The 22,442-nt window shown below is 40.3% G+C and overlaps 1 protein-coding gene across 4 annotated transcripts in view; it reads right to left on the reverse strand.

The window, feature by feature from the left end:
• Window positions 1-22,442, reverse strand: part of APC (APC regulator of WNT signaling pathway) — a 69,380-nt gene that overhangs the window by 12,024 nt on the left and 34,914 nt on the right. For all 4 annotated transcript variants that reach the window (XM_081880301.1, XM_081880298.1, XM_081880299.1 and 1 more), the window contains 10 exons: window positions 21,214-21,322; window positions 18,955-19,068; window positions 18,326-18,409; window positions 11,151-11,255; window positions 5,995-6,093; window positions 4,668-5,046; window positions 3,505-3,600; window positions 2,153-2,292; window positions 992-1,069; window positions 141-257 (listed from right to left, as the gene is read on the reverse strand). In XM_081880301.1, the coding sequence (XP_081736427.1) occupies window positions 141-257; window positions 992-1,069; window positions 2,153-2,292; window positions 3,505-3,600; window positions 4,668-5,046; window positions 5,995-6,093; window positions 11,151-11,255; window positions 18,326-18,409; window positions 18,955-19,068; window positions 21,214-21,322 (1,321 nt within the window). The remainder of the gene's footprint in view (window positions 1-140; window positions 258-991; window positions 1,070-2,152; window positions 2,293-3,504; window positions 3,601-4,667; window positions 5,047-5,994; window positions 6,094-11,150; window positions 11,256-18,325; window positions 18,410-18,954; window positions 19,069-21,213; window positions 21,323-22,442) is intronic.

Here is a 22,442-nt window from a genome sequence, read left to right on the forward strand (position 1 = left end):
TACTAACAAAACCATTCAATTTTAGTGGGTATTTTAGTTTGCTGTTGGAAGGAATAATTACACTTTTCTTCTATGAATAAGGAAACCAAAAAAATAATTTCATATACTTAAAATACTGAAAAATGTGGTTTTGCGGTAACCTTTTTAACTTCCAAAGCACACTCCATCAGTGCTTTCACACTTCCAACTTCACGAAGTGTCTTCTTACTGTTCACATCTGCTCGCCAAGACAAATTTCTCAACACGCTCGCAATGACCTGCACAAAACAGAAAAAAAAGCTCAATCTGCTTTATTAACTTTATTGTTTTCTACCCTTTAATATTTGCTGAAACAGTTTAGGGTGCATGATTTGCATGATAATAAGCTATTTAATTTATTGGGTTTCATTTTAAAATTTAATTCAATTCAGTAGCCCAAAGTTTAATTTCAAATTCTACTCTACATATGATTTCAAATATTCTGGTGAATATTTTGGAATGACTCTTTCCAAGTTCTATGTATCTGTGGTAAAATTACAAATTGGAGGGGTGTTTCTAGCTACCCCACCCTGTGAGCACATCATGGGAAGATTGGTGAAGCTGTGACGCTCCCTTGTTACTTTTGCTATTAGATGCTGTGATCTTGTTATTTTTTTCTTTCAAGTAATCTTGTTATTATACCTGGTATTGTTTGCTATGTTATTATGTAACTACTTTTGTAGCATTTGTTTGAAATGCATCCCTGTTTCATTGTTGTTAAGCCACTCTGAGCATTGTTTTTGGTGGAAAAGCTGCATACAAATAAAATACATGCAAATTAAGAACTTTCAGACTATGTGGATCAACTTGTATTACATTAAGGAACACATAAAATACTTGGGCTTTGCCTAATCCCACTTAACATTAGAAGTTGTACAGTTCTATCAAGATGCCCCAATCAAGTTTCTTTAATGAAAAAATTAAAAAACTATGCAATACACAGTAGGATAAAAGTTCTACAAGTAAGATTTACCTGCTGCAAATCTTCACTTTCAGATTTTAACTGGGCAACAAGGGCTCTCATGCAACCTTTCATAGAACACAACGTAGCCTGATTAAAGAGAGAGGGAGATAATGAAACAAATTATTACGCAGTATGTTGACAGGTCACAAGTTACTTTCTTTACAAGCAGAATTAAAGGACATAAAACAACATAAAAATTATTATCCAACTTTTCTGCTCTAAGTGCACTCACAGCTACTCATAAAGCTAAAACAGTAAATATATAAATCCACAGCAAAAGAACAAAATAACAAATAACAGTGATTTAAAACATTCATAAAAGAAGCAGAGTTGGTTGAGCACATGCTGGACTAAAACAGTCTTCAATGTACACTTATTTAGGCAAGCTGTTCCATTATCTGGGCATCACAACTGAGAAAACTCTTTCCTCACAACAGTTGAGATGGCAAAGGCACACAAATAGAGTAGACCCTTTGTAGTGGAATGGAATTATCTTTCATATGGGAAGTGGAGGGCCCAGCCAGTTTAGGGCTTTAAAACATCAAGGGCAGCACTTTGAATTTAGCCTGGAAACAAATAGTGAGCCACTGTAATTGGTACAAAATCAGAGCAATATGCTTTGATCATCTCTGACCCTTCCAAAACCCCAATAGCCCCATTCTGGATAAGTTGAAGTATCTGAACAATCTTCAATGGCAGTCTCACATAAAACAAATTGCTGTAGTTCAACCTAGAGTGGACTAGGGCATGAATGACCATGGCCAAAGCTACCTTCTCCAGGTAAAGACTTAATTGGCTTATCAGATCATAAAATGGATTAAAATTTCCAAATGGTGGCAGGTTCAAGAATTACAATAAAGTGCAGATGTAAAAATATAGTCAACTATTTCATGACCTATACAAAATACCCTTAAAAAAAGCAGCAAAGGAGAATATTAAAATATTAATTCACAATAGTCATAGGGCATAGGATAATAATACAGAGCATAATTGTGTTATTGTGGCTGTGTCAATGTCTGCTGAGGAATATCAAGAAATTTTTCTGTTCCATGCTCAGCTGTATCACAGCCATCTGAAGTTAATGACAGCAGCCCATTATATACAGAACAGCTGAAAAGCTGAAAGTCTTAATATTAAAACTATTAAATAGCAAAAGAAAAATTAACTTACCTTATTTGCTACATCTCCAAAAGTTAAGTTTGTCAGAGCCATTCCAGCATATCGTCTTAATGTGACACTGTAGTGGTCATTAGTAAGCCCATACATTTCACAGTCTACTTGAAGCAATTCTGCAATGGCCTGCAATCCTCCTATAAACATAGTTGAAATTTTTGTTAGAATGAATTATTTTTCTAAACAATTTATTCTAAATAATTTATTCTAAGTATAGTGGTACCTCGGTTTAAGAACAGCCCTGTTTACAAACTATTCGGCTTATGAACTCTGCAAAACCAGAAGTAGTGTCCCGGTTTGCGAACTCTACCTCGGTCTAAGAACAGAAGCTGAATGAGCTGAATGGTGGAAGGACACCGGTGGCAAGAGGCCTCATTAGGGAAAGCGTGCCTTACTTTAAGAACAGTTTCACTTTAAGAGCGGACTTCCGGAATGGATTAAGTTTGTAAACTGAGGTACCACTGTAATTTTATACTAAATATTCCGAATAATTTATTCTAAATAATTATTGGCATTTATTTTCCAAGGCCAAAGACAAAGCAAGGGGATGGTTACAAGGGATCCATACTATAGCAACTAAGACAAAACAAATTCCTTCCAGTAGAATTCCTTCCAGTAGAATTCCTTAAAGACCAACTAAGTCAGTTCTTGGTATGAGCTTTCGTGTGCATGCACACTTCTTCAGATACACGTGCATGCACACGAAAGCTCATACCAAGAACTGACTTAGTTGGTCTTTAAGGTGCTACTGGAAGGAATTTGTTTTGTTTTGACTATGGCAGACCAACACGGCTACCTATCTGTAAATAGCAACTAAGAATTATTTTTAAAGAACTGGGAGCATTTCACGGAAGTATTAAGAATCCAAAGAAAGCAAATCAATTTGCTCCAAATCAGAAAAAACCTGCTATCTGTAGTCATTGCATTTTTTGGATAACAAACACTCTTTAAGCATTCAAAGATGAATTTCCCCCCTATGTCTTATATGCAAATGTCGCAAGTGAACACAACTCGAAGAAAAGCAACATGTATGCTGCTAACAACCACTCTTGTCAGCACCACTGTTGTTTCTTCCTGCATATATGCTATGTAGCTATGGAACAAATGGGTAAAGATACCTAGCTCAATAAATTATCTAAATAGAAGGAGCTACAGCATTCTCCAGAGCCTTTATAACAATTTTAAAACAATAAGCATTCATGTACTGAAAGGGAAGAAAATCTAACATTTTATCTTCCTGATTGTAGAAACTATCAGGTTGTTAAAGCTCTAACTAATCCGTAATGTGATGTGTTAGAGGTAATGTGATGTTGAGCATATACTCTCAATACTTTTTGCTCCACTCTTACCAAGTTCATTCATCGCATGACGGTGCTCTTCATCAAATGAAAGCTTCATAAGAACACACACTGCAGGACAGATCTGATGGTCAACTGGAGCCGGCACTTGTCAGAACAAGGAAAATAATTACTATTTACTTCATCAATTAGTTATTTAACAAAGCAAAGCTTACAGAGGTTTAGAGAGGCTGTTTATTAGACACCTGAAAGGCAACCTAATTATGGGGGGGGGGGAATCCTACACAATTATGAAATAAACAATTTCTACATTCTGCATAACTGTGTAGTCGTTCTGGACTTCAAAGAAACAACAAAGCATACGAGGTGATTGACAGATTGACTTCAAAGCAACAATAAAGCATACGAGGTGATTGACAGATTGACTTCAAAGCAACAATAAAGCATACAAGGTGATTTTCAAATAGGTGTCCTCATCCACCTATTACATTTGGCTCATGAGGGGAAACTTGACCAGGATCTGGCCTGCAGAGCCAAAAAGGTTTCTCCTCCTTATATACATGGAACGCCACGCAAGAACTCGGGCCTCTTTTTTTTTTAATTATTTGTTTATAAGATTACCTGCCCTTCACCGTGAGACTACATAACAACGGGCTACATAACAACGTATAAAAACATAAAACAGATGAAAATCAGAACAAATAGAACAGATGGAAAATTGGAGCAGAGCACTATAAATTCAGCAGAGGAGGTGGCTCACAAAAAATAATTGTCAAAAGCCAAGGTAAAGAGACGAGTCTTCAGTATGTGTCACAGGGAAGGGCTTGGAGCTAATCTGGGTCTCTGCTCTTGGACCTAGGAGCCCTAATGCATTATGGGGGAATGTTATCATAGGGGAATTTGCCTACCCCTCCTGCCTTCCTCCACCCCAGGCCAACTACAGTTCTTACAATCTTCCTTCTTCGCCAGTTATGTTGCTGCAAAGTTTCTTTCCTTGCAAGATTAAAGTAGCAACAGAGTGGAATTAAAGGAAAACCAAGCAAAAGCGACATGGGCTATAGTGGGCAGATTTGCCCATCATAACCAGAGGTCTCATCTCTCACACAGCTTGCTTGAAATTGCTTGTTCTACAAAGAACTCAGATTCGAAGCCGTAACATGAAAAAAACACTTCGTGCTGGTTTTCAAGTAAAAGCTTTAAACACAGTGACATACTTGGATTTTTGTCTTGGTCCATGCCTTGGTCGTGTGCTTCCTGCCATTCCCAACATGTTTCACAGTAAGCTCGGATTTGTTCTAGAAGATGAAGGACTCTGATTTCTCGTCTGCCTCGCTTATCGTCAGGCTGCGAGTGAATGATATTATGCAGTGCTGCGCTGGCTCTGGCACGGGCCTCCTTACTGCCCCGGGAGTTTCCCAACAACACTGAGTCTTTATCGTTGCCATGCAGAAGTTGAATGAGGAGCGGAAGACATCCAGACTGGCGCATAGCTATGCAGCTGTCCTGGGAGCTAGACATGGCTAGCAAAGTTCGTGACATGTCATCTTTATCATGAGTACCCAACATGGACAGCAATGAATACACCATTTCAACCTGCAAAGCAAGCAATTTTTAAAAAATGTTACCAATTTTAAAGTATAAGCCGTGGCATATGCCACCAGGAGAATTTTTGATGAACTGATGATGAATTAAGCCTTTGGGCCTAAGTTAAGAACTCTCAACATTACAGATTCTGTATTGCACTATTCTTAGGCAGATAAAATAATGCTGACATAGGAGTACAAACTGTATCACCAAAATTAGTGGAGGATTCACTATGTGTTACTCTTGTCTGTAAGCAAGACAGGGCACTCATAAACAATTATGCATTTTCAGAAAAGCTTAATGACACCCTCCTCATATTGTTAATGTAGCAGCAATCTATTGCCACATCATGAAATACTAGTAATAGCATTGTGGCAGCTGCTTTGATTCTCCCATTCTATAATGCTGAAGCAATCACTAAAGATTGACAGACTTGTTAGATTTTGTACATGACAAGGTCATCTGACACACTCAATGCGTCAGTATATACTGGGCAGCTGAAACCATCTCAAGGGCCACAATAATATTTCAAAAGCAGCATGAGACTTTCCCTGCAAAATGACTGCCCAGTTGGACAGAAAAAGATCAGCTAATTGGAAGTTGCCAGACAGGTTTGAAAGGGAACATCAATCAATCAATCAATCAATCAATCAATCAGTCAATGTAAGTTTATTGTTCAAGTCTAAGGTAAACTTGCAGCAACAGTACCAATAAAACAATACATCCATCATATGAGCCAACATCTATGATGTAAGAGAGAGGTTACCAGAGGCACCAACAAACTCAAATTCAGCTTGGTTTCAAATCAAATTTCCATAACACCACAACACTTTATAATTATTTTATCTAACCCCTTTTTTCCTTCAATGGGACTATCAATATTACTACCCTTTCTCAAAAGTAACATATTTTAAGTGTAAAATGTGGCATTAATAGCCTGTGACAAACTTTGGTTACCTTAGTACCTAGGTGATTTGTCAGTCTTCGAGGAACAGAGTAACTGCTGCTAGAACTCATAACACTTGATGTCTCATGGTCCATACGAGCAGCTGAACCCTAAGAGTTTAATTAACAATTTGGCGATGAAAGCATTAGCATAACACAAAATCATTTTAAAAATTCAGCATTTTAGAAGGCAACACGATTTAGAAGATAGGGTTAAACTAAGCTGACATGTCAACACTGTAAAAATCTAACTGTGCCAGAGGAGGGAAAGCTGCATCGTGACCTGAGTCACAAAAGCAACAAGCGGTTAGCCATTTCGCCAGCCATGACAAAAATAGACTCTTTTAAATTATTGTTAACAATGTAACCATACCGTTTACACTGGAGGATACGAGAATAGGAAGTGCTGCACTCACAAAGTAACATTTTTTTGTGAGAAATATTTCATTCCCTTAACCATAGCCCCTGGGCCAACCAACACAATTCTCTCTCACAGCGGTATTCAGCTCCCAGGTGGCATTTTCAAGCACAATTTCAGCATTACTGCTCTTTTCTCCTTCACTTGCACTACCAACCCCTCTCAATGTCAGGGATGCACTTAGTCATACCAATTGCATTCTCTCTCTCTTTCTCCTCTCCCTTTAGGCAATGAAGTGACTACCCAAATTTCATTTAGGGGTGATCAGTTAAGTGTGACTGTGACATCATAGCATTTGCTGGGTTGCTGTCCAGTTAAAGGATGTTTAGTTTATTTACTATTTGGCTTTTAGATGATCAACTAAGTTTAAATTATGGCAAAACTCAATGAAGGTGCCCTTTTCAAAGTTTCTGTAGTAGGGAGACCATTTCTCCATAAATGTGAGAAGCTTACATTTGTATATAGTATATACATCCTATTTCTACTAATTTCGAATAGGAATCAACTTAATTTAATCTGGGGGACTCAATACTGAGCACATCAATTAAATGATTAATAACTTGCATCCCAGTTTTCTTATGATAGATCATGTGGCAAAGGTCATAATATCCTCTTACCATTTAATCATTACTTCACTCCAGGAAAAGCAACTTGGGTAAGAAATCCCATTAACCTTTCCATGTACAGTGGTGCTCCGCAAGACGAATGCCTCGCGAGACGAAAAACTCGCTAGATGAAAGAGTTTTCCGTTTTTCGAGGTGCTTCACAAGACGAATTTCCCTATGGGCTTGCAACGCAAGACGAAAACGTCTTGCGGGTTTGCTTCCTTTTTCGTAAAACCATTAATACCCAGGGAATCCGCACTCCGCAAGACGAAAAAAATCGCAAGACGAAGCAACTCGCGGAACGAATTCTTTTCGTCTTGCAAGGCACCACTGTACAAGCACCCAAAAGATCATTGTGAATACCAAACATTTGGCTATTAGGAGGACAGGACGCAAGGGTGGAAGCTTTTGGCTTCCAAGCAGAGTTTCATTATGTTTTTATTTATACCCCAGCCAGATGGGTGGGGTATAAATAATAAAATTATTATTATTATTATCATTATCATTATCATTATTATCAGAATGAAGGTGTTTCTTGCCTTCCACCTATTATTAATCACACTGGGATCCTCTAATGTTCTTCTTTTGGGGAGACAAGTGGAATGGGGGCTCTTACTAGGGCACTCTAAAACCGTTCATGCAAGGTTTCGGCTTGCAGACCTGATCATTATTTGCCCGCCCACCCTAGGACTACCCACTTGTCAATCACCTGATGTCACAACAAAGTGAAACCACACAGGGATATGTAAAATGCCTTTTAAAGTGCACCATAAGACCAGACAATCAGCTAGATGCAGGCTCTTAAGGAGCCCATTGCAAATCACTTGGCAAGACCCCATTGTGCAGCCCTTCGCACAGGACTTTCCAGCTGAAGACCCCTTTCAGGAGAGGAAGGTTGTTTACCTGCCTTGAACCTGTCATTAGGTATAGGGCTGGTGGGTGTGGCCTGGCTGCAACTGCCTGGCAGGGTTAGGGTTGACATGACAGGTCTGATTAGGCCCCCAGGACAGAGGTTCTCCACCCAGATCCAGATCTTACTCTCAACACATAAGCAAGTCAGGCCATGCTTACCTTCCTCTACATTCCTACTGCTGTTTCAAAATTAAAATCCAGAAATGGTGGAAAGGAAGCACATTCAGCCCCTAAAGATCCACTCCACATCCAACTTGAATACAAATAACTACCTGCTTGCACGTGTTCAGCACACACACAGTTTTTGGCCCCAGAAGGAGTGGTGGAATGGGCTTACACATGCCCTGCCAAGGCACATGGTGTTTCAGAACACAACCCCCGTGCAAATGGGGAGTTGCCTGTACAATGATGGCAGAAGTAATATAAAAGGGTAGTGGGCATAATGATTATAGCACACTCATATCTGGGCTTTACACCTCCCCCACCACTTCCCAAAGGATTGGGGGTGCATCATGCATTTCTCCAGCCAAGGTAACCAAGCCCAATATTAGGAAACCTGTGTTTATTGTGTTCTTTTTGCCTCAACGGTTGCAATACAAAAAGCTTGGCCAGCTGCCTGCATTAGTGAGTATTTTCCAGGAATGAAAGAAAGTTCAGAGCTGAAGTGGCAATAGGGCAACAGTTAGTGCAGTTTGCCACTTTGCTGTTTGGTCCAACAGTATAGAGCTGAAAGTGGGACAGACTTTAATCAGTGGACTTTTTAATTCTGTGCTTGGTCCAAAGGCAATTTGCTCCTCTCATGCTCCTTCCTGGCAGCCTCCTTGCTCAGAAGCAATTTTTTTATGTTTTCTGCATAAGCACTGCTTATTCCAGGGGAATGGCAAAGCAGTAGCATATTTACTCATTATTATTATTTTAATTGTGACGGGTAGAATTTAAATCCAAAGACTTCACTGAAATAGTAAGGTTCTTGTCTAATAGTTTGGTTTGTAAATGACACTTGCTAGTCAAGGCCCTCACAGACTGCATATATATTTAAAAGGTTATTTAATGGAAGTGTTTATATTTATGTGGCCCAAGGATGGCGCTCTACACATATAGGTGCTCCAAGGGGCACATGAAAAACCTTCCCATACAAATACTTCACCATTACTTCAAATATAGGTGGGTCTTCTAGGCTAACAGCAGTTGTTGAACTACAGTTCCCATCAGTCCCAGTCATGTTAGCCAATGGTCCAAAGATTATGGGAGCTGTCCTTTTTCAGTATCTAGAGGGACACAGGTTGATCAACCCTGCTACAGGCAATATATTAACCAATTTTTTTAAAAAATGTAACAATTCAAGGAAGGACAGAAAAAATATGAAAAAGATACAGTAAAACTGGTTGTGTAAATAAGGGAAAAAATGATGATGAATAAGGCAGTGATTATGAGAGAGCAAGAGAAGAGAGTCTGTACACTAAGCTGGAAAAGCACACAAGTGAAAGCACTGCAGCTGCAATGATCTGTCCATGGAACCTAGTACTAAATTCCTTATAATAATCAAACCTGCTTTGGATAAGCTATAGAGCTTAAACATTGGCAATTGTGAAGATGACCAATCAATTTGTTCTTCCAGAAATTGTTAGAAAGCCCTGAATTTGACAAAAGACCCAAATTATGCTGAACTGTATTTTTCAACTAATCTTACTGAAGACAGAACCAGTGTTAAATATACCCCAAACCTATTAAAATAGTAGCAAACCGGAGTCCTTGGAATGTACCAATCCCCATCTCTTATTGGACACTCACTCTACTTCTGCCACAACCCTTTCTGATCCTGCTTGAATATACTCTTATTTTTTTCTCATCAACACAACTAGTTCTGCTACATTCCCACCCTACTGTCTTCAACTCTATTCTCATCTCACGCGGTGCAGTTTATTCTTATTTTAATATTCTCTCCATTGAAACACATCGCCAAATGGATTTTTCTTGTAAAAATGAAGTTCACTTCTATCCTTTAGCTAACTTAGGAGCATCCACATTTCAGCGAATTTCATTTGCTCTCCCTAAATGCAGCAGAGTGCATGCAGAACAGTGCAGTCATGCAGAAAGAAGTGTCGCCTTCTGAAAAATACTATGGTAGCCAAATCATCAAGTATAATATTCATTTGGCTATCAAAAAAATGTCTGGGCTTGACCAGGGTATTTTATTTTATTTTATTTTGCCTTCTAGTAATAATATGCTCTGCCACAAGGTAGGTTGACCATAGCTCCAGAAATGAAATACTGGTGCCCAATCCATTAAGCCTTTTCCCCCTGGCCTTGCATAAAAAGGAGGTAATCCCCCAGATGTCTCATATCAAGATGGATTGAATGACTCGTATCCATAAAGCTAGGGGGGTGGGGAAATAAGATTAATACTATAAGCACAATTTTTTATGAGGCAAAGTCAGAATTGTTCTAAAGCACCAGGATTATTCATACCAAGCTCTCTGGCTATAAGACACTTTTCTCATCACCTCCTGAGTTCATCCACATTAAGGTCCCATACAAGCCTATGCTGTATCTTATTTACAAGAACATTTTTTTAATTGGTTTTAAATCAGAGCAAATTGGGTTTAAACTGTATGTCAGTCTAAATGAATGTTTAAAATATTCCACATGATGAAAACACAACTGGACAACAATCATATTACTATATACATAGCAAAGGAACAGCAGGAAATAATGAAAAATATATCTGCTTCCAATATAAATGAACAATTTGACTGATGATAATTTATTATTCTAGTGGTTTATAACACTGCCTTCCACAACCCCCCCCCAAATTTATAATCATAAGCTTCTACTTTGAAGCCATAAAAATAATGCAGAATTAGCAGCCATTTTAAAATAGTATCAAAGAAAATTCCCTGTATTAATCACATTTTAACTTGAAAACCTGGCTATATCAACATGAATTTGATAGCCATGCAAGGCTCCTTTCCCTTAAATTTACACACAATAGCAATCTGACCAAGATTTGTACTTGCTTACAGTGTAGAACATTTAAATTCTATCTATATGGTACATTCCTTTGTAACAAATTAAAGAGCTCTCATCTCCTCCAGCACAAAGCCTTTTCTGATTTAGTGCACCTGAAGGAATCCATTCGCGCACAATTATACTGCCATAGCAGAATCACTATATCCCACCTCCCCAAGCACCATATGTTGAAGCATTACTTATAAATAAAATTTTGACTTTACCTGACTACTGCCAGCAGTTGCCACGCTGATTTCTGCTGCTCCTTGACCTTCATTTTGCCTCTCAGCTTCATGCGAGCCTGCATCGTGCTTGCTCGGAGGTGTCCTCTGTCAATGTAAGAGTTTGCGACATTACGCACAGAAATGGAGTACGCTTCCACTTTAAGCTTAAAACTGTGAACACGTCAATGCTGTAGCTTCACGAACCACTGAACTATGCTTTATTTTTCATAACCTCTAGCCTCAATAATTAGCAGTCGAGAGCGACCGCCTTAGCAAAATTGCAGGATGAAAGTGAAGCATGTCCTCTGAGGATTATAGCTCTAGAAGACAAAGGATTTGCTGTGAGATACAAAACACCATCCTCCACCAGCTGTGCTCACATCACTATCAGAAATGTAACAGAATTGGAGCAAACAACTGTCTCCTCTGCAATGTCACATGATCTATGCACTTACTGGAGGCTATGACTGGAACAGTTAAAATATTACTTACGCTTCGCAATCAAATAGAAACACCTTCTGGGTGGATAGCCCAAAATACACATAGTATGCCCGTTTTGTACTATTTGGAAGCTTTCCACAATTTAGTTATAGCATGACACATGTCAGAGCATCCATCTTAACGTGAAAGAAATTTAGACAAGTGGTTTGTCTCCAGACTAATCGTTCTGCAACTCAGTGAATAAAATTGGGCAACGTAACAGTGCTTTTTCCTATTAAAAAGGCAAACCAATACAGTGGTGCCTCACAAGACGAAATTAATTCGTTCCGCAAGTTTTTTCTTCTTGCGAGTTTTTCGTCTTGCGAAGCACGGTTTCCCATAGGAATGCATTGAAAATCAATTAATGTGTTCCTATGGAGACCGCTTGCCAGGCTGGCGGTGCGGAGAAGGGCTTTTCTCCCCACCGCAAGCCTTCAGGACAGGTACGGGAACAGAGGGGAAGGCGCGCAGCGCTTCTCCTCTGTTCCCGGGGCTTGCGGTGGGAGGAGGGTTTTTCCTCCCCACCGCCAACATTCAGAACAGCATTCTGAAAGTTGGCGGTGGGAAGGAAAACCCTCCTCCCACCGCAAGTCTTCAGGACAGCCATCCGAAGGCTGGCGCGGGGAGAAGGTCTCTCCGCCCCACCGCCAGCCTTCGGAGCAGCCATCCCAAGGCTGACGGCGGGAGGAGGTCTCTCCGCCCCACCGCCAGCCTTCGGAGCAGCCTTCCGAAGGCTGCGGGTGGGGCGGAGAGACCTCCTCCCGCCGCCAGCCTTCGGAGCAGCCTTCCGAAGGCTGGCGGCGGGAGGAGGTCTCTCCACCCCACCGCCAGCCTTCGGAGGAGGTCCGAGACAGTGGGGAAGACGCGCTGCGCTTCCCCGCTGTCCCGGAGATTTCCCTATGGGCTTTCGTCTTGCGAAGGAAGCCCATAGGGAAATTCGTTTTGCGAAGCGCCTCCAAAACGGAAAACCCTTTCGTCTAGCGGGTTTTCCGTCTTGCGAGGCGTTCGTCTTGCGGGGCACCACTGTATATAGAAAATAAAACCCAGATTTTTTTCATACCATCTTAAAGGTAATGAAAGTTAAAGGTTGTGAAATTTTATTTTTAAAAGTGACTCAAACGCACAAAGAACTGCATACAGAACAGGAGATACACCTTTATTCAGTTTTTTACTGTCTGAAGCTTCATTTATACATCCCTTATGAAAAAAAACCCTATAGAACAGTTTTAAAGGAATCACTGGCCCCACTATAAAAAAAGGTTAGATCCCTATCGCCTACAAACATTGTATGACCATGTGCATTTCAAGAAGTTCAGTGCTGTATTAGACTGTGCGGTTCTATGGCTGAAGCTAATGGCAATAATTAATTTGAACATGGGGCTATTAGAGAATAAACTGGGACGCAAAATAATCTACAGTAATAATCCAGTACAGTGGCACCTCGGATTAAGAACTTAATTCGTTCTGGAGGTCTGTTCTTAACCTGAAGTGTATGTAACCCAAGGTACCACTGTATGTTCAATCTTTTTCTCCCCCTCCATCCATGATAAAAGTCAGAACTCAGAGACCTCTACTGAAGCTAAATGTTGAAAGATTTAGGAGAGACTAAGGAAGTACTTATTCACACAGTACATAGTTAAATTATGGAATTCACTTCCACATGCTGTAGTGATGGCTACCAACTTGGATGGTTTTAGTGGAGGGTTAGATGAATTCATGAAGGATAAAGCTGGCCATTGTGGCTAGTAGTCATTGATATGTTCTCCTTCTGCTACAGGGGCAGCAAGGCCAACAGGGGGATACAAGTGCTTTAAAACAAAGTCAACTGGACAATTCTGAAGGAAGTCAGAGCACAAAATGCGTAGGCAGTTCTAATGCTTCAGCACTTGGCAGGCAGCACCACTGCTAAGATTTTGTGAGAGACTCCCAGAGCCTGTGCAAGAGCTTCCCAGAGCTCGGTAAGCAAGTTTGAGAACTTAAAAGCTCTTTCTGTGCCAAGAAACCCCAGTGTGGAAATAAATAAATAAATAAATAAATAAATAAATAAATAAATAAATAAATAAATACTATGTATACCCCGACCATCTGGCTGGGCTTCCCCAGCCACTCTGGGTGGCTTCCAAAAAAATATTAAAATACTGTAATACATCAAACATTAAAAGCTTCCCAATTGCTTGTGCAATTTCAGCAGGCCAACTATGGAGCATGTAAAGCTGAAATTGCACAAGTTAAATATGCACAAGATGCAAGTTGACTGTATATGTATCTTGGTTTTCTTCCCAGGAGCTCAAGGCTATGATCACTGTCTTCCCCTTCCCTTTTTTATATTCACAACAGCCCTGTGACGTAGGCCAGGCTGAGAGTTGGTAGTTCAGATATCCACATACTTAAAAGTATTTTTGGCCGGTTATCATATATAAGGGTTGGCAAAAAGATTTTCCCATTTGGGTAATAATAGTAATAATAATAATAATAATAATAATAATAATAATAATAATAATAATAATAATAAATTATTTATGCCCCACCCATCTTGTAAACATCAGGCCTATGAAACATTGCAGTTAAAGCAAGGAAGATTCTTTTCTGGCTTCCTTTACATTATCTTTGAATGACATTACTGAAGAATTTAAGAAAAGCCCTGCTGGACAATGACCCATCTAGCCCAGCATCCTCTTCTCACAGTGGCCAATCCCTTTTCTATGAAATGCCTGAAAGTCCAATGAAACACTCCCCGTCCTTTGGGAATACAGCAAACTGTATTCAAGCAACTGTGGAGCCAGAGAATAGCCTTATCCTCCATGAATTTGTTTAATTCCCTTTGAAAGCCAGGCAAATTGGTGCCCTTCACTGCCTCCTATGTGAGTGTTTTACACAGTTTAACTATGTGCTGTTTGACATATATTTGCATCTTGCTTTTTTATCCAGCAACTTGTACATTTCCCTCCCCTCCCAAACTTTTTATATTTGCAACAGCCCTGTGAAATAGGCTAGGCTAGGCTAAGTAAATATAAGTACATATGCAGCAGTTCTTGCCACTGGATTGTGAGACAGGGAGGGGGAGTGTAGGGGCCCTAATCCACATACAGCAGACAGGTCCAGGAAATCCTGTTGGCATCCCTGGATTATTGCCAGTTGTTGGGAATCACGAGTAGGAGGAGTGCTTTTGCACTCACATCCTGCTTACATTACAGGCTTTCTACAGGAATCTAGTTGGCAGCTGTCAGAACAGGATGGGCCTTTTGTCTGACCCAGAATGGCCCTTCTTATGTTCTTATGTTTTTATTAAATGTGAGCTACACTTATATTGCATATGACATTACACTGTGATAGAAACACATTTATATAAATTAATCAATTACATTTCAGAGTAAGCCTTCTCAGCTTTCTTTCTCCTGCTCCCCCCTCCCCCACCAAGACATCTGTCAAGCAAGCACGCCTTCAAACGTTAAGAAAGAATCTACTGAAAATAGCAAGCAGCAGAACTAAGCTGAACACGATTAAAACAACACGAAAAAGCAAAAGGGAGTTGGGAGGGAAACTTTGTATTGGTGGGGGTGGGGGAGTAATCAAACATACAAAATATGCTAATTAACCAAATAATAAAGAAAAAGCAAGAGATAATCTTTATATAAAAATACCTATCAGCTGCATTTAAGTCATTTTTCAAGCTTAATTACTGGGGAGGGGGAGGGGACAGTGGGTCAAACATAGAAAATATATTGTGTGTGTGCATTTCTGTGTTGAGGGAGACCCCATTTAAAAGTTTTAGGTTAACGGAATTTGAGAAACACAGTTTGACAAAGACCATCTTACCAGCTTAAAGGGAGGAGGGGAGACACAGCAGACTAAGAATCTGCTACTAAAGACACAGAAAAGGTATTCATACATACCCATGCACAGTCGATACCTAAAAATTAAGGCTGGTAGCAAGAAACAAGAAATAATTTTCCAGCCCAGTTAATCACACAAATCATGTTGTATCTTGGGATGTGTGGCCAGGGAGATCTAATACAAGTAACACAGGGAATCTTAATTCTCTTAGTGTTTTCCAAGCCAAATTGGCTGTCTAGCAACTATCTTAACAAATATTCAAATCACTGAATTCCATTATTTAGTCATCTATAAGTTTCATTTTCAGCAAAATGTAACTATCTTTATAAAGTGCTGTTTTACTGAACCCAGCATCTGACCCCTCTCACTTTTTACAGCTAACCAGGATGCAGTATGCAGTATGTCCGACAGGCATGAAGCCAACATAATTAGTTTCAATCTTCTGCTAAAAGTTTGCAAACTCTTATTTGAAATTAATCATGGTTAGTGCCATAATTTATTTAAAGCACTTATATCCAAAGCAGCTGAAGAAAACATCCTACAACGCTGCCACACCAAAAAACCTGTACAGATCTAATAGAAATTTACAACAAAGAAGATCAAAACCACCAAAAACAATAATCAATCATCACTAAAATAAAAGCTAAGGGAACAGTCAATTTAAAACAGCCAAGTCTGCAAAATCAGTCCAATATTGGACAGATGTCTAAAAGGAAAAGTACTGGAGCCTGAAATGTAAGGGGAAGTGGTGAATGGGAGTGAAAGGAGGAAATCTGGACATGAGATAAGAAGGAAAGAGAAATGAACACATGTAGTACTCCAGATCTTCTATCATAGCTTAGAGACTGGGACGGGCAGTATTTCAGTGGTACAGCATATGCTTTCACGCAAAAACCAAACTCATATTGGCTCCCTGATATTGCCAGATAGGGTGAGAAATGTGTCTGTCGGAAACCTCGCAGAACAATTACCAGGTAACGTAGACAAGGAGTTGGGAACTGGATACAACCTGCCAGCCAGATCCTGGGTTTCTTCCTAGCAGGCCATTATAACAGATGGGCAGAGCCCTACCCACCTGCCAATCACCTGATATCAAGTGACCAATTTTTCCTTTGTACTGCACTATAAAAGTAAATCCAAGCCAAGTGAAGCTTGACTTTACTGTCAATCAGCTGACAGGCAGTGATTTCAAGCCTGTTTTCTGCAGAGAACAGCTGCTCACTGGGAACTCTGTTGCATAGTCAATCCAGCAGGCTTGGAGTCACTGCTTATCAGCTCATGACCTGGTCCACTTTGGGAAGGAGTAAAGGTAAAAGGACCCCTGACCATTAGGTCCAGTTGTGACCGACTCTGGGGTTGCGGCGCTCATGTCACTTTATTGGCCGAGGGAGCCAGTGTACAGCTTCCGGGTCATGTGGCCAGCATGACTAAGCTGCTTCTGGCAAACCAGAGCAGTGCATGGAAACGCCGTTTACTTTCCCGCCATAGCGGTACCTATTTATCTACTTGAACTTTGACGTGCTTTCGAACTGCTAGGTTGGCAGGAGCAGGGACCAAGCAACAGGAGCTCACCCTGTTGTGGGGATTCGAATCACCGACCTTCTGATCAGCAAGTCCTAGGCTCTGTGGTTTAACTCACAGCGCCACCCGCGTCCCTGGGAAGGAGTAGACTAACCCAAAGAGGTGCCAACAAGTGCACTTTAGGAGTCCCAATTGGGCACTGGCACTTGTGTCTCTACCTGCCCTGCAACTGAATGCAACTTCCGGTACATATTTTGGCAGGACCTCACTACAAAAGCTATAAAACTTCAGACATGGAATACAATAGCTAGCAAAGGGTTCCAAACTCTCACAATAATTAAAAAGACCATAAGTGATAGAGATTAAAAATTCTGTACACATCTATACCTGAACTCTGAGCATTTTCTCTCTCAGAGGCCGAAAGGGTTCCTTAAAAAATGAAGATAAAAACACCAACAGCACAATTTATTTGATCTCATGGCCAGTCTAGGATTGCTGAGCAGTGGCTACTTTGAGTTTCTCTCTTATGACTGATGCCATGTAGCTTTAAAGCAAGAGTAAACTGTAATGTATCTCTTATTGATCTGTTTTAGTGATGGATCATATGAGCTACCTTGAATACGTCACGCTTGAAGATGAAAAGCAGGATACGAGTTCTTTAAACAAGGAAACTGCTGTCTTGACTAAAGCAACACAAAATTGCTCAGCCACAGGTGAGTAACCACAGAGTTATTAGTTACCGTATTTTTCGCCCTATAGGACGCACCGGCCCATAGGACACAGCTAGTTTTTGGGGAGGGAAATAAAGGAAAAAAATTTTTATTCCCCCCCCCCCAAGCCACGGATATCTGCCCGAAGCGCGGGGCGCTCTGCTTCAGCACACCCTGCGCTCCGGGCAGCAGGCTGCTATCCGCAGCCTAAGGGAGCCTTGCGGGAACACCCGCAGGGCTCCCTAGGCTGCGGATGTCTGCCCGAAGCACGGAGCGCTCTGCTTCAGCTGCCCCGCGCTCCGAGCAGCAGGCTGCTATCCGCAGCCTAGGGAGCCCTGTGGGAACTCCCGCGGGCTCCCCAGGCTTGCTGATAGCTTCCTGAAGCCTGGAGAGCAAGAGGGGTCGGTGCGCACCGACCCCTCTCGCTCTCCACGCTTCAGCGAAAGCCTGCATTCGCCCCATAGGACGCACACAGATTTCCCCTTCATTTTTGGAGGTGAAAAAGTGCATCCTATAGGGCGAAAAATACGGTATTTATACAGAAGGTGCTCCTTGTTCAGTCAGGTCTACTTATTTGTTTCAAACATGCATGTACAGTACATAAATAAAGGGCAGGAAATAAATACTAACCTCTGCTTCAGCAGCTTGGGACTGCAAGAGTTGTCTTATACGTAGAATATCCTTTTCAATTTGTTGAATTCTAGCAACTCTCACCTTGGAAAAATGAAGTTCAGATACAGGTTTATAACCTTGTTGCCTACCCATCCACAGCAATCAAACTTTTAAAAAGCCGCGTTACTATCAAAAGGTGCCTGTTTGTAAAGGATCTATGCTAGACAGAAAAGGGTTAATTCTCCCCTTCCCATGAAGGCTGATTCCCCCACCTTTATGAAGCAATTAGGTTTCATAAAAGCCCCCACTAGTACCAAATGGGAGTGTTTCAAAAGCCTGCATGGGGAAGCAGGGCTAAGGAGGGAAGAGAGAATAAAGTGTGTGCATTGCAAGACAGTGAAAATGTATGGATGCATGTGCAAGGATGAAGGAGAAAGTGCACCTCCTTTGTTTTTGCTTCTGCCTCGCCCCCGGCATGCACCCCGCCCCATGAGTGAACATAGGTTCCTTACCCCTGCTACAGGCAGAGAAATATTATTTGGTGAGGCAGTCAGAAATTTATGCACTATAGTTTTATGAAAGCTAACTAAGTTTACTGTTGGCACAGACACCCTTTCAAATTTTGTAAAACCCTGTTATATAATTACCTGTGCTCTCTTCTCCATGTCTTGGCAAGTGCCTAGCTGTTCTTCCATAGCAGCCCTGATCTGCCTTGCTTCATACTCCAATTGTCTTCTAGTCATATCTGTCTGCAAGGAGAACTAGAACCAAAATACATTCAGTTATGTTGCTGATAAACCATTCATATAATAACAATTAATTTAAAAATGAAGATCCTATGTCTATAATTTAGAACACCACCTCATTAATGTCTCTTGCCCAATATGACAAAGACTGCAACATTGGCAGAATGAGACCATTCAAAAAAGAAAATCTATAAAGATGTAAAAGGCAATTAAAATATTTGCATGCATTTTGCTGACTTCTTAACTCCCTTCCCTAATGTAGTAAGATACCATCCCAATATCTGCAAGCTTGAAGGTCCCATTATTCCTCTACTTTCCTTTTTGAAACTTCTTGGGATGTTGGAAGGACAGATACTGAAGAATACTAGTCAGGTAAGGAATCCTCTTCCCATTCACACAGTTTCTTTTTAGTCTCACCTGTCTTTAGGTTGTGGAATGTGGGAAGTATAAGAAGCTATACAGTCCATAGAGCCCCATCCTTTGATTGTTTTAATACTGAATACTTGAGATATATTGAGTTACAAATTTAAATGAAAAACAAGGATGCCTTGAGACCTTGCATACAAATTCAGCCTTTCACATTTTTATATTTTAGCTCCTGCCATGAAGGCTAGGAACTTTTTAAAAGTCAGATCTCAATAAACCAAGTATCATGTCACAATTCTTGGATATAGATGAAGCATACAGATTTAGAGAAAACACGTAACTCTGAACCCCTATAGCGGTGACTGCTCATCCACATACAACTGGCTAATTTCCCAACAAAGCATAACTAAGTCTATAATGCACACTAATTATTTTTGCAGTTTGGCATCAAGTTCCATTGTAAATCATTCCGAGAAGCAATTTTATTAATGCTAACATGAAGACTGCCAAATAAGCTAATGATACACTGCATAAGGCTGGAAAAAAGTTCTAGACTAGACTCCTACGTGGAAGACAATGGGGAAGAGGGACCAGATAGCTTGATATTTCCCCCTTCTATGCTGATATTAGTCTAAAAGCAAACGGAAGCTGGTATTGGTATGGTTGTATAAGTTCTCACTTTTACCCCATTCTCTTTAAGTATGTGTGGCCTTTTGCGCAGGAGTTAATTTTTAAAACACCAATGCTGCACAAGCAAAATGCTCCAATATGTGACCACAGTGGAGAAATTCTAATATGGACATGGATGGAAAAAATTACTATTATCCAATACAGAGGAATGGTGATGGGAACTAATGGATGTAAAGCTAATTATTATTAATAATAAAGAAGTATGGTTTAACAAAGCGGAGTAGACTGAGTGCCTTAAATAGACCTTTTCTAAGGTAACCAGCAGACAGAGAATCAGAAGTTTCCCCCATCTTTATCCTTGGTGTTTCTTATCTGTGTGTTCTTTTCTTCCCCCCCCCCCCATTTCTCTCTTTCTTGTCTTTTCAATTCTATCTGTTCTAGACATTATTTTATTGTACAGTGGTACCTCGCAAGACGAATGCCTCGCAAGACGAAAAACGCGCAAGACGAAAGAGTTTTCCGTTTTTTGAGTCATTCCGCAAGATGAATTTCCCTATGGGCTTGCTTCGCAAGACGAAACGTCTTGCGAGTTCCTGCGAGTTTGTTTCCTTTTTCTTAAAGCAGCTAAGCCGTTAATAGCCGCTAATAGCCGGGCTTCGCAAGACGGAAAAACCGCAAGATGAAGAGACTCGCAGAACGGATTAATTTCGTCTTGCGAGGCACCACTGTATTGTGAAAACTTTAAGAAAAATCGATTAAGAAGAAAAATGGAGCTCACAAAAGTGATGTTTTCCCCGCCCCACTTTACAGCCTCTTGCGCTCTCTGAAAAGCATCTCCAAAGAAGTCAATCAAAAATCATGGATGTGTTGCTGAAGCTGGAGGAGTCAACTGCCTAAAAACAGGCAGAATAATTTTGCACCTGTGGAGTGCAAAGATGCTTCCATTTGAACTGGGGCAATTCTGTCTTTTCACTGCAGCCCCATATGCCACAGCCCACAATGTTTGGTGGGACCCCACCCCACCTCTGCAAAAGATTTCTTGAGAGCTGCAGGGGAGACTGTGGTAAGGATTCATTTTGTGAGCTGCTTCCACTTGTGCAGTGCTGGGAATTGAATTTATATTGATTGTATTGGGCTGAATATGTCGGTACAATTACCACTTACGTTTTCAGTAAGAGGAAGACTATCTATCCTCTTCGTCAGATTCTGAAGCTGAGCATAATACCAGTCTTTTTCTTTTTCCTCCTTTTCAAGCTCAGCTAGCAAGAGAGACCTATAAATGAAGAAGCAAATGTTAGTCATTAAATTCTGCCAGAAATTGTCCAATTGCTGAAAAGGTAACAGGTGTAGAAAAACTGTCTCTTCAACATCAAGTTGAAAGAAATGCAACTTCTGTGCATACAATGGTGAAATGGGTTGGAGAACATTGTCATTTTATGTAGGACATACAATAGCCGGGGGTGCCATAGCTTTTAGTCATAAATCATCTCTGCTGTATTGTATCTAACAAGAAATGAAATGCTCAGGGTTTGACACAAATCTTCTGAGTCAAATTGCCTCCTGCTGAGCCAGTTCAACTAAAGTACACATTTTAAATGGAATAACCAAATAAAGTTAATTGACTTTATAAATGTGCTTTCATAATTCTCAGTGTTCAATTTGCAGCCTTTATTAGAGGGAAAGCTATATGAAGCATACATAAAATCATTTCTATGAAGACAATTTTTTTAAAGGACTGCAATTGAAAAAAAAGAAAGAAAAGACCTTACTCAAATTTTTGGAAGAAAAAAATTAAGGGAAAAAACAACACAAATTGCTTTCCATTATGATTCCATGACCTCTGACTTCCTTTACACTTGTGCAAATATCTATCCAGAAGGCATTTCCTACTTTTTTTTCTGAACACAAACAAAAAAGAAACTCAGAATAACACTAGCATAAAGCCTTGACACAGTTGGAACACATTCCATGAAATGCCTTGACGAAGAGGAACGGCTTAACCTGGCACAAAAAATAAATCAATTCTGGAGTCAGGCAAGCATAATTCAGATGAGCATTCCATTGACAGGGGGCCACAACTGAGGAGGCCTTTGCCCCTTGATGCCACTCTCAGAGCCTCTGTCAGAGGAGGCAGCTGGGCAAGGGCCTTGAGTTGTACCTTGTATTATATATTGTAGTATCTAATTATAAATCATCATAGAAATAACTATTAATGCAACAAGATCAACAGCAATGAATAACTTCAGTTGCCAAATATCTATGCTTCAACTGTTCAAGAAAAACAAAATCAAGTTTATAATTTAGAATCAATGTGGCATATGAGATAGTGTTAACTTTGCATGAAATGAACCTAGATTAAAATCCTCACAGCGACTGGCTGACCCTAGCAAGCT

The sequence above is a fragment of the Podarcis erhardii genome (genome assembly GCF_964252035.2).
Source record: "Podarcis erhardii genome assembly, chromosome: 11".
Taxonomy (NCBI): domain Eukaryota; kingdom Metazoa; phylum Chordata; class Lepidosauria; order Squamata; family Lacertidae; genus Podarcis; species Podarcis erhardii.